Source organism: Montipora capricornis, chromosome 11, assembly GCF_036669925.1.
Source record: "Montipora capricornis isolate CH-2021 chromosome 11, ASM3666992v2, whole genome shotgun sequence".
NCBI classification, from domain to species: Eukaryota; Metazoa; Cnidaria; class Anthozoa; order Scleractinia; family Acroporidae; genus Montipora; species Montipora capricornis.
The window spans coordinates 8,909,410-8,921,246 of NC_090893.1; the positions used below are offsets into that span (position 1 = coordinate 8,909,410).

The following is an 11,837-nucleotide window of genomic DNA, read 5'->3' on the forward strand; positions in this document are numbered from 1 at the left end:
TGCTCCAAGTAAAGGCATTTCAATGCATATAATACACCAAAATAACAGGAAAACGACACAATTATCTTAAAATTAAATTTATTTCGCGGCACAACATTAATTTTACAATTATTATTATATACTGCCTTATAATTTTGCATGACAAGAAACTCATTATTACAGATTTCCAGTGCCTTAGCTAGGAGGGGGCTAGTAAAAGTCTGTACAGGTTATTACAAAGCTTATAAATGAGCCCAATTTCATCAAACTGCATATTTCTCAGTTTTCTTCATATTTACTCCTGATGTGGACACAAACACAACAGAGCCACAGAAAATTAAGAGACAAAGATTTTTTCATGTACTGACTGTTGGCTGTATATTATAAACAAGCCTTCATAAAAAATATCCAATTGGAAGCCTTCTCTGTAACTGTCCGAATTTTATTGGTATTAAAAAATCAAGTTACATTTATGCTGTTGACATCATCACTACTATATATACTTATTTATCAGAAACCTAATTAAGAGAAAGCATATTGTACAAAGTGGAATGTAACATGAAACAATAATTAAAATGGTGGAAATAACAAAAAAATTTAATTAACTTTGATTTATTTCTGTTTGTTCTTTCACCATCCATGTTTTATCCATGAATTTTGTGATTTCAGCATTCACTATTGGGTGTTCCAGCCGATCTTTCCATAACCTGTCAATCTGTCATTAAGTGAAAATAAAAGTAAGTTAACAGTTTTAGCTTGAATTGAATTATGAAAAGTGTGGTAATTTTTTAATGAAATATCGCACATGGCATATTTCACAGTACATCCACATTTAAAGTGTTTCCTCATTTTAAATCACAATATTGATGTAAAATTATAGATTAAGCACTTCAAAATGCTGCATTAACAGAGAGAGAGTTTTAAGTTTCTTATAGGGCAGCTCTCTGGTAGGTACCAAACACACATTGTTTTACCAATACAGAAAGAATCCTAAACATTCATTTAAGCTAAACCTTAGGCCTAAGGCGGAGTGTGCAAGATGAGCTCGCCAAGAAGAATATCACTTGGTTAGAGGCAAAGAGAACTGCCAAAAATAGAGTCAGGTGGAGATCCATGGTTGACGCCCTATGCTCCCCATTAGGAGCGAAGATGGCCTAATGAGATAAATAATGATTAGGCCTAAACAAAAGTTCTTAGGCCTAATGCTAGCATTGGTAAACAGATAGGGTTGTTTCTGTATTGTAAAACAATCACCTGTGTTTTGTACCTGCCTAGTGGCAGCTCTCTCTGTGATGGCTACTGTTTAGTATATTACCCTCCAGACAACCAAGTTCAATACAGATGCACCCTTCGCAAGGGTGTTGAGGGTCACCTAACATGGGCACGTTGAAGCTCAGATTGATTTTGAGTGCAATGAGGGCGGTTGCACTGGGTAAATTGCCTAAGTAAGGATGCCCTTTAAAGTCATCAAAGAAACTACATAAAATGATGTTCGTGCAGATTTTAGGCCTCAGTAGTGTTTCAACTTGTGAGGAGAATACAGTTAACTAATAGAACCCATATGAATGTTAATCAAAGCAACAATTAATGTGACCTCAACTGGGAGATATCCCATTTTTGCAACTTCAGCAAAAGAAGAGTGTAATCCCTGATGGGCTAAAAAGCCACATTCATGTTTTCCAAAATTAAGAAAGAATAAAATGATATCTAGCATTGTATAAATGATATCAGGCATTGTATAGGTATATATGTATATATGTATGTATATATATCTCTATATATGATATATATATGTTAATGTGTATATCTGTATATGTATATATCTCTTTGACTTGCATAAAAATATAAAGTGGAGTGAGTTGACTTTTTAACTTAAAGTTTGTAACTGACCAATGGCTCCGTATTCCATCCTATTTCCTGTGCTGATGTTTGAGGGAACTGGAATTTCTTGACTGGAGTCTCATTAGCTTTCTTGATAACTTCTAAGAAAGTTCCTAAATAGATAAAAAGTCATTTGGTAGCACAATAATAAATTAGTATATGACAAGTCTAAGACAAAGAAACTAAAACAACCTTTGCTTGTCTGAGTTCATTCAATATGGATAGAAAAAGGTTTAAGCCTTTAACCCATTGACTCCCGGGGGTTCCTCATTGACGAGTAAAATCGTCTGGCGTCAGACAGAGTAAAATATTAAGTATGTGCGGTTTAGGCCGGTTTGGATGTTAAAGGGTTAAGCCCCAAGGGGGCCCCATTGACGAGTAAAATCGTCTGATGTAAGACAGTGTAAAATCTATTGTCATTAATAGGTTAAATCCCCGGGGAAGGGGGGGGACTCCCATATGGAACAGACGGGGATGCCCCTAAAGGAGACCATCTGGGCGTGGTTCAAGCTTTTTGTGACCCCCAAAGGAGACCAATCTGGGCGTGGCTTAAGCAAATTTTTGACCCCTAAAAACAAGTTAAAAAGAAAATTTGACTCCAGTTTCTCTTCGCGTAATTCTGTGTTTCTTCGCGGAACCTTAAACGAGACCTTGGTGGCTTAAAATATTGGCGCTTTGCCCGGAACACCGTATGTTTCATATGGGAGTCCCCCCACCCTCGGGGTTAAATCGCAAGCACCATAATTAAGACATTCTCTTGGGACCATGTTGTAACTATTTTGGGAGGGACAAAGACAGAGTATTATGGTATTTTTGATAGCGGCCAATTTGGGGTCTTTCTGCATGTACCGGAAAGCATTGTATTTTTGGTCACTTGGGACTAGTCTTTCTTTGGAGTTGTTTTGTTTTTTGTCTTTTCTTTCTTTTGTTTTACGTAATCTCTGTAATTTATAAAATGTCATGTACAGTGCGAAAGTTGAACTCTTGAATTCTCTTTGTGTATAAAATTGTATGATACTTACCATCTTCTTCCCCGTCTGCAGAATCGTGCAATGAATTTGGTTTACCGGTAAGAGTGTACACTGTGAAAAAAGAAGCAATTAAAAACTGTTGATATATAGCCTCATTTTCCAGACATTGTTCTGCCTGGTTTTATTAAACGTAGACATCAGGCTTGCTGCGTGAAGTAAGACCAGATGCAACAAGTTAACAGAGCACTAAACATCATCCAATATATAAAGTCACTCACTGTCTCAAGCAATGTTTACAATGATAACTCATTCTATCCGATCCTAGAAATACCACGTACGATTTAGAAAAATTTGCCAATTAATGCCAGTGTAAATTTCTCTGACAAATTTATAGCTATGGCACTATAAACAATTCATAATACTTTTATTGATATATATTACTTTCCCTGCATGAAGAAATTTGTATGTTTTGCAGGACAAATATTTATCTTAATTGCTTGTTTAGTACAAGTCACTTATGTTTCATGGCTACCACCGTTTAAGCTTACTTTTCTTGAAAGGGTTTATGCTATAATTTGTGTACAACTGGTGATTACGCTGTTCTTTCTTTATGGTTTCACATAAGATGGCATTTTGATGGACGTAATTAACTTCAGCATTCCCTTTAGATGCCATAATTTTGCGAAATGTCTCGTCGCCAAGAAATCCCTTCGATAATGGCTTCGACTAAACTTTTTTACGTAGTCATGGGAACATTAACTTGTTTCCAGTCTTCTAAGAATTTAGCTCATGGACGATCTCCTAGGGTGAGGCGGAGGGGAGGGGGGGGGGGGGGGGGAGGGGGCTGTCTCCTTGTGTTCCCGGCCTTCCTTTTCCCAAAATTACTTCCCTAAGATATTTTTTCTTTGGTCCCCTGTTCTTAGTTAAAATCTCTTGTTCTCCCAAACTCCTGGGAGGGCTCTTAAGGACGGTGCCTACTAATTCAAAGTTATTTTTGCGCGGTTTAACGGTTTACTGAATATGCGGGAAATGCAGATCTTAACAAGTGTTATTGAAATCAAAAAATAAAATTGGGATACCTTTGGATATCTTTGGATGCCAAAATCACTTGTTTAGTTCTGCTATCTCTGCATAGTTTTGAACAGCGCAAAAATATCCCTGTATTAATATGAACCACGAATAATAATGGGCACCGTCCTTAAGTGCGTTACTTATTTGAGAAGTGATGAAAAGAAAACCGGAAAAATTCCGGCTTAAACGGGACTTCGGTGACATTGGAGAAGAGAAAAAAGACACCAAGAAAATATATATGAAAGACCTATATTTGAACTGCCGGAAGAAGCATGTTATCGTTTTAGATAATCGAGGTAACGAATTACTGAAGGCGTAACGAAAGGAAACAAAGGAAGGCTGGGAGATTCAGTTGAACGGATTTAAGACCATGATCTCTGCGACACTGGTGCAGTGCTTTATCTATTGGGCTTGTAATAATCCCATTGGGATATACATACCAACAGATTACATATGAAATATATGATCATCGTGGTAAGAGGGTCATGAAGGGGTAAAACGGGAGCTGGAATTGACCCGATTTTTCGGTGGGAAAATGGAATTGATCACTGGGAACTGGGAATTGTTACTGGGAATGGAAAATAAAGAGTCTTTAACGCGAATGGGATTTGCATTATCAGAGGTTACCAGGTATTAGTTCTGCTCAAAATTCCTATCAAATATTTCATGCGGTCTTCTTGCCTTCCTGGTTACTGCTATGTATGAGTGATGACGGCTTCCTGGTGCTAACAGACTTGTTTTTGAACCTCAAAGCTCCCTACCTACAACATCCCCACTTCTAATACGCCTTCATAGCACGAATCGACTTCCCTAAACCCACTGCAGCCAATGCAATCACCCTTGAGGTGCAGGGATGGCGCAGTGGTGAGAGCACTCGCCTCCCACCAATGTGGCCCGGGTTCGATTCCCAGACTCTGCGTCATATGTGGGTTGAGTTTGTTGGTTCTCTACTCTACATCGAGAGGTTTTTGTCTGGGTATTCCGGTTTCCCCTCTCCTTAAAAACCAACATTTGATTTCATTTGCGTTAACTTGTTAATTTCAATTTACAGTGTCCCCGATTAGTGCTCTACGGCGCTAGAAGATTAGACACTTAAATAAAGTTCCTTTTAGTTCCTTTCCTTTTTTCGCTCACGTGAGATCTTCGGCCTTGCGATTGTTGTGGTCTAGTGAAGAGGGTAAGGATACTTACGTTGATGAATTTAGGAATTAGCACTTTTTTAGGCTACTTATAAATTCAACTTCACGCTTTGTACAACTGAAGATGACAGAAATTTCTGTCGAAACATGTCTTACAAACTTAAAAGGTTTGTGGTTTTCTTTAAAATTTAGCAATGATGATGATGACAGTCACTCTGAAGGTGACGTAGAGGAACGGGAGACTGCATTATTCAGAATGCTATCATGTGCCAGGTAATAGCAGGCCTTTTTTCGGTGGACACTTGGGTTAGCAATCCCATGCACTGTCTTTATTGCCTCCGTTCTCCAGTACTCCCGTGTTTCGTTTTGAGACTTATCATTAACTACTTCATACAACATATCGATGCTCTAACATTATATTTTCCCTATCATAACTCCGGTTGGCATTTTATTTGCAGAGACTCGGATTTCTACGGAAACTTACCACTGGGACTGGGATTTTGTCCAAATTTGGACTGGCAAATGGGATTGCCACTCGCCTCCCTCTTCATGCATGACGCTCTAGTAAAGAGCGTTACCAAGAGAGTCAGTGATATTGAGCAAATTATTTCCCTAGCAAACTCTTAAAATTTAGCCTATTTATGGGCTATGGTAGATGCTTTCAGATATTGTTGCGAAATGCAGGTTAGGAAAAAAATGTAGGTCCTAAAATCTTATGTGCAAGATCTCTTTCTCAACGACGGTGCTCGGTTTCTCTTGTTTCTCTTTTCTTCCCATAAAAAAACGGGAAGCACGAGGTATCACGAGAGCACAAATAAAAAAAACCGATCGTTTCCCCAACCATCCTTTACGCGCGAATTTGAACGAAATTATGTCATGCATTTACTCAAACAGTGGCTAGTGTTGAAGGCAACCTCTGATTGGCTACTCAAACCTGAATATCCTTTGCTATTCACCTTCAAAAAACTCACGACGCGGGATCAGCGCTCGAAAATATTGCAGTCTTGCAGGTGAGTTAAAATCATCTTTTTATGCTATATATCTTTTGCGGCTCGGTAAATATCCCCCACAAGCCACCGCCACTTCCGTGAATAGTTGTTAATTATTAGTCTTGCGGGGGTACAATAAAATCTTATAGGGACGAAAAACGCTTCATTCATTATTTCATTTGTTTTTCGAAGGCTCTTTAATTCACATTAGATGGGCCCAAACATCAACGCACACCCTTCCTATGTTATCTCTGTTCTTATACTTTATCAAATCTTCTCCGTACCATATCCTGATTGGAGAGTATTTTTCGAGGTAAAACGGATTGGAGTAATCTGTGAACACCAGTTGATTGGAGTACCTAGCGTCAGTGAATGGAAGGAAGTACCACAACGCCGTATTCTTGAAGTATTTTTCCGGGGGGTACACCACATTGTTGTCTGAATCCGTGATTACAACGTTGAGGGAATGTTTGAGATTATCCGGGTGATGATAGCAACCCCACCGGCTTCTGTACACGGGATTCGGCTCACATCCCACGGAACCTTCAATGTACACCAGCTTCATTGCCCCGACTAAGCGTCCATCTTCAGTGTAGTGAAATGTCCCTGGTTTTTGACCGCGCGCGGAGAAGCACACTGGGATTTGGTTGATCTTTGCCCAAAAGCAAGATGAGTTATCTTTGCCTGTCGGGAGCGCAAAAGAACAACAAAAATAAATTAATTGGTGCGAAATTATACCGAAACATTTCAAAAACAAAATTATCAGCTACTAGTTTCAATCTAAGAAAAGATTGCTAAGAACACTTTTTCAAGGAAATCAAGTGAAGCAATGATCCTCGCAGTTAATATGCTTCATTTCATATATCATTTCATTCGTTAACTCCATTTTTGTCGCCTTGTGTGTTCTAATACGAAGAAGCGGCGGGACAAATGCAAAGTCAAACCAGGAGCTGATCAAGGGTAGCCTCTTTCACCACGAATTCCTTGAGTCAACCGTTTACCGAGTAAATTTATTTTAAGAACAGGTTTTTCCCTCAAAAAGTATCATATTTCCCTTGACAATGAGATAGCTTTGTTTTGATTGGCTTTTACAACAGTAGGCGTGCTGAATTTCCCAAGGGAGGTGTTTTATAAATAAATCTACCGGGGTTGTCTCCTGGGCCAAGTATGGGAGATAGAAACTCCCCTTGATGAGCTCCTGGTCAAATTAAAGGGTTGGAAATAATTCGGCAATGTTTTCTTCCCACTTTGGTCAGAGTTTTTCTCTGTCCTTGTGTGGGCCCATTTCCATTAGTAGGGCTAACGCTCACATGGTTCATATGGGGTACAAAACTTGCACTTCACATTACACAGTTAAGAATGTTTTCTTTATGCAACTGAAGAAGAATGTGTAAATCCCAATAATTACCGAAGTAGACGCAAGCAAGGATATATATAAACCAATCAGAGTTCGAAGCAAGTTGATGTACTTGTTCAACGATCTGGAAAATGGTCACGTGTCATCCGCGACTGGCATTTTGTTGAAAAAGTAGGGCGAGATTTCGGACAATCACAGAGCGTGACAATAACGTAATAACTCCTGACACGGTAATAAAAAAACACTCTGTGTAAGAATGCTACCATAAACGTCTACTTCTTATCCCTCAAAAGAGTTGCCCCGACCATTCATATGCCCTCCCCGCTCCCCGAGAAAGCGGAATTCCGAAATCCCAGGCGGTTTGATTGGTTCCAAGAAGGAGCAGGCTGACTTATGCTTTATTTTGCCCTAACGTTTCCTCGGCAACCCGATCACTGAGAAACTAACTCTTATGTTTGGCTTCTCTTTAGCTATCTTTATTTCTAGTGTACAGATCAACTCGTTATATTCAGGTTAAAATCTAAACTATTAAATTTTTTAATTTTGGCCAAGATAAAACACTGTTGAATGTCGTAAACATAGGGGAACCAGCTATCTGGCTGTCGCACCCTTTCGGTGATCCGTACGTAATATAAACAAGGTCCGACTGCCCGTTGATGGTCACCATTGAGAACGAAAAATCCCTGGACACCAAGTTCTGAATTTACTAGGCAGGGGAGGCGGTTAAAATAGCCCAACTGTTTACTGACCGAGGTACTTTAATTGACCATCTAAACTAACTGGTGAGTGTAAATTCAACTCATACAATACATATTTATTATCCTTTTTTTCATTTTCGTATTCTTATACATTTGAATGCAAAAAAAATGAAATTAAAGGCTACATTCATGCACTTGATATCATTCGAGATGAAAAATCGCTTTACAGTATCGTACATGCAATTGCTATGGTTCAGCTTTTATCATAAAATTACTTAAGATCGGCATACACATCGACGCAAACTTTTCCTCCATTGTCCTCAGCTTTCCAGTTCCGAAGATCCTCGCCGTACCAGATTTTGATAGTGACCCTATTTGAGATGTAGAAAGGGTTGTTGTAGTTGGTAAACACGAGCTCATCCGAGTGAAGAGCATCGACGAAAGGAAGATAGTACCAGAGACCACCATTCTTGAAGAACTTTTCGTCTGGATAGATGATGTTATCATGTTGATCCGTGACGATGACATTGAGTGGATGTCTCACGTAATCTGGGTGGTGGTAACAGCCCCAATGACTCTCAAATGCCACCTTGCTATCACAACGAACTTTGCCACTGCGATAGACCAACTTCATTGCAGCCATCAATTTTCCGTCGTTGCCAGTGTATTGTAAAGTTCCAGGTCGCCTCCCATTGGCATGAAAGCATACTGGTTCTAAATTAATCTGCTGCCAGATGAGCTGGCCTGGGATTGAACAAAGAAACGATGAGATATTTAATTAAAAGAACAAGATGAGAAACAACTCGATCATGTAGTAACTAAAAAGAGAGATTGTATACCACATGCATCCTCAGTCCCATTCTATTTGAAATGCTCACAACAAGCTACGATTAGGAAGAGCGCCAAAGAATTACGCCCATCATAAAACCGGCAAGAGAGCAGTTTATAAAGAAATCTTGGTGCTGAATGAGTGGGAAGGGAAGTACTAAAATTTGTTTCTACTTTGCTGCGGACAGGATGAACCGGTCACCGGACACTAATACGCTGACCCTTCGAGAATTCGTCTCCGCCCAGAGAGAACTGATCAAAGAAACATGCAAACAATCTTCATGCATACTCGCTGCATAATTTGAAACAACGTTGCTTGATAACTAGTAAATAATTAGGTGGCAGGGAGTGAAGATCAGATTTCCGTGCATCTTGGCAACTTGAGGACAAATCAGTAAATGATTAAAAGCGAGAAAAAGAATGGAAAATTTTTAAGTGCATACCGTCCACATCGGTGCCGTAAACACGCGTTCATGCCTTAGAACTGAAGAAACCAATGCGCATGTTTCCAAGCATCCATGCAATAACATGCAGTACCAAGCCTGTCCGTCGATTAATCTATGCAATTTGCATGCATACACAACTCCAGAAAGAATCAAACAAAAAATCGTAAGGAATGGACACTGGTAACATGCAAGGAGATTTGACTAGTGTATTTGAACATACTTGGAACACAAAGTTTAGTAAGATGAAAGGCATAATAATTCACTCCGTTAAAGGCAAGTCGTCAAAGGCTTCGTAACGAGTGGCATTCCCTATGCAATCGGCGCAACATGCATTATGCATTCATGTGCACAAGCACAAGGCATCTTGAGCTATTGTAGGCGGAACGCAGAACGATAAGCCATAACACTGTAGCTACACCGGTAGGGACAGGCACATACAGTCAAAAAAGATGCCACAGAACTCTGCAACTAAAACCCCTATTTACACTAGGGAAAAAAACGGCAAGGAAAGGATGAAAGAGGGTAGTCTTTTCTTTGGTCAAGGCAAAGGGTAACTGTGTAATGTAAAAGTACACTTTAACGGGGCCAGCAAAGGCGACGAAAGAACTATTTTTATCGGCGTACTTCATGTGGGCTGAAGAAATGATCGATTTCTTCGACTTCAAGCGCACTCTTTTGTAAGCTGATCCATGGTTTTCTTTGCTAAAAAGTGATAAGATTTTTATCCTAAAAAAACAATTTTACGTGATTCATGTTTCAGTCAGTCCAAAACTCGGCCAAAACTACTGAGAAGATTGCCGATTTCGAAAAACTTGAAACTGTTGAAACGGGCTCGCACCAGTTTTTGTGCGCTTCATCATCAAATAAACTCTAAAAAGTACACTTTCCTTTAACTACCTGTTCCTCGTCAAACAAATAAAACGTTATACTATTTCCAACGTCTTCACTGGTTTTACTAGAGAATTCGAAACTTTTTCAAGTGTTGGAGAAATATTACGGGGAGTAACTACGACATTGAGTCGAATATGGCTTCGAGTTACTAATAAAATGCATTTCAGTTTAGTTATCTGTTGATAGATGTTGACAGGAATATACAGGGTACTTCTGGAGTGTGGCACCTGAGTCAATATACTCAGTTATGAAATCCATGAAGGGCAAAGAGGGTTCTTGTGCGTTTACCAGATTTTTAACCGAGTTACCAGGTATTGCTTTTCTTCAAGAGTCAATGAACTTGTAAAAATTCTCAAGCCAGTATGAAGAATGAGGAGGACCTCTATTCACTAAGCGTGACGTTTTAGAGTCATTTATCAAAAAGGAAGGCTTTAATGTACATAACAGAGCAAGGGCCACTGAGAACTCGGCATTTGAAGGGTGGATATCTCACTATATCGACCCGATAAATCACCGTCCAGTCAATTATAGCATTCAAAAACAAAAGAGTCATCTATTGAACATTGATTTATCCCCCTGAAAAAGGCTTTCCTTCCTTTGAAAAACCGTGAAAAGCCAGCTATCCACAAATACAAATCCAGATTAAAATGCTTATCGGTTAAGAATCTTTTGTTTGAAGATTTCGAAAAAGTAATATCGTTTTCACCGGAAACTTTTGAAAGTGAGTTTGTCTTATGTTAGTGGCTGTATCAACAGAAAGCTAAATGTGTGTAAATAGCATGCTTCAATTCATGCGGCCACGTTAAATGAAGTTGATACGTAAAGTTACAACATGGTCCATAATTTTTTTGCTAAACAAGGTGACAAGTACTTTCCGGAATAAGATAAACTCATATGAAAGTTTTCGTAAGTTCATAAAGTAGGCACACAATAACCACTAATTGAACGGATAGTATCAACCGAAATACCATAAATCAAAAATTCGTTTCAGCTCACTCCACCCAGCTCGTCGATCATTGTAAGAAAGACCATCCTATTCCATCCGTCCAAAATTCACCGAAACCTCCAGGCTGACAAGAGTCAGTAGCTAAATGGGTCACTGAACTGAGATTGCCATTCGGGGTGAATTTACTATAAAGTTCTTGTTTCGACAATGCAGCTCACCCGCCTAAGATCAGTTTTGATTGAGAATCACGTTTTTAACTAGAAAAATTCATCCACAAAAGGAATTCATAATGCCGTGTTTGGAGTGAAGAAAAATTTTAACCTTTTAAGAAACTCTCTTTGCTCTCAGAATTCATTAAAATTTCTCTTTTATTTCGGCTTTAAGCACATCATGCATGAGTTATTCTTGTCTTCCCTTGTTTTTCGTTTCTCCTGTTTTTACATTTCTTTCTTGGTCCAGAGGTTAATCATTTAGAGAGTAATATAGTCTAGTACTAGTTTACCTAAATGGTAGAATATACTGGCAAAGGGAACGTAGTTGTTCAAATACGCCGCTTGTCGTGGTGATTTAACGAATTGAAGGGAGATTTTAATAGGTCTTGAGCAGGGACGGTACAAAACGTGGACCCCCAAAACTGGACC

The 11,837-nt window shown here is 39.1% G+C and overlaps 2 protein-coding genes across 2 annotated transcripts in view; both read right to left on the reverse strand.

Moving 5' to 3' along the window:
* Positions 1–61: 61 nt before the first annotated feature.
* LOC138023855 (cilia- and flagella-associated protein 144-like) lies at positions 62–3,577 on the reverse strand. The gene is made up of 4 exons (XM_068870937.1): positions 3,380–3,577; positions 2,883–2,942; positions 1,870–1,973; positions 62–694 (listed from the first exon to the last, which is right to left on the reverse strand). Exons 1-4 carry the CDS (start codon positions 3,504–3,506, stop codon positions 581–583), a joined length of 405 nt encoding a protein of 134 aa, XP_068727038.1. The 5' UTR covers positions 3,507–3,577; the 3' UTR covers positions 62–580.
* Positions 3,578–8,189: 4,612 nt separating this feature from the next.
* Positions 8,190–11,837, reverse strand: part of LOC138023814 (uncharacterized) — a 3,976-nt gene continuing 328 nt past the window's right edge. Inside the window, exon 2 of the mRNA XM_068870899.1 lies at positions 8,190–8,829. Coding sequence (XP_068727000.1) covers positions 8,357–8,829 — 473 coding nt within the window. The 3' untranslated portion in view covers positions 8,190–8,356. The remainder of the gene's footprint in view (positions 8,830–11,837) is intronic.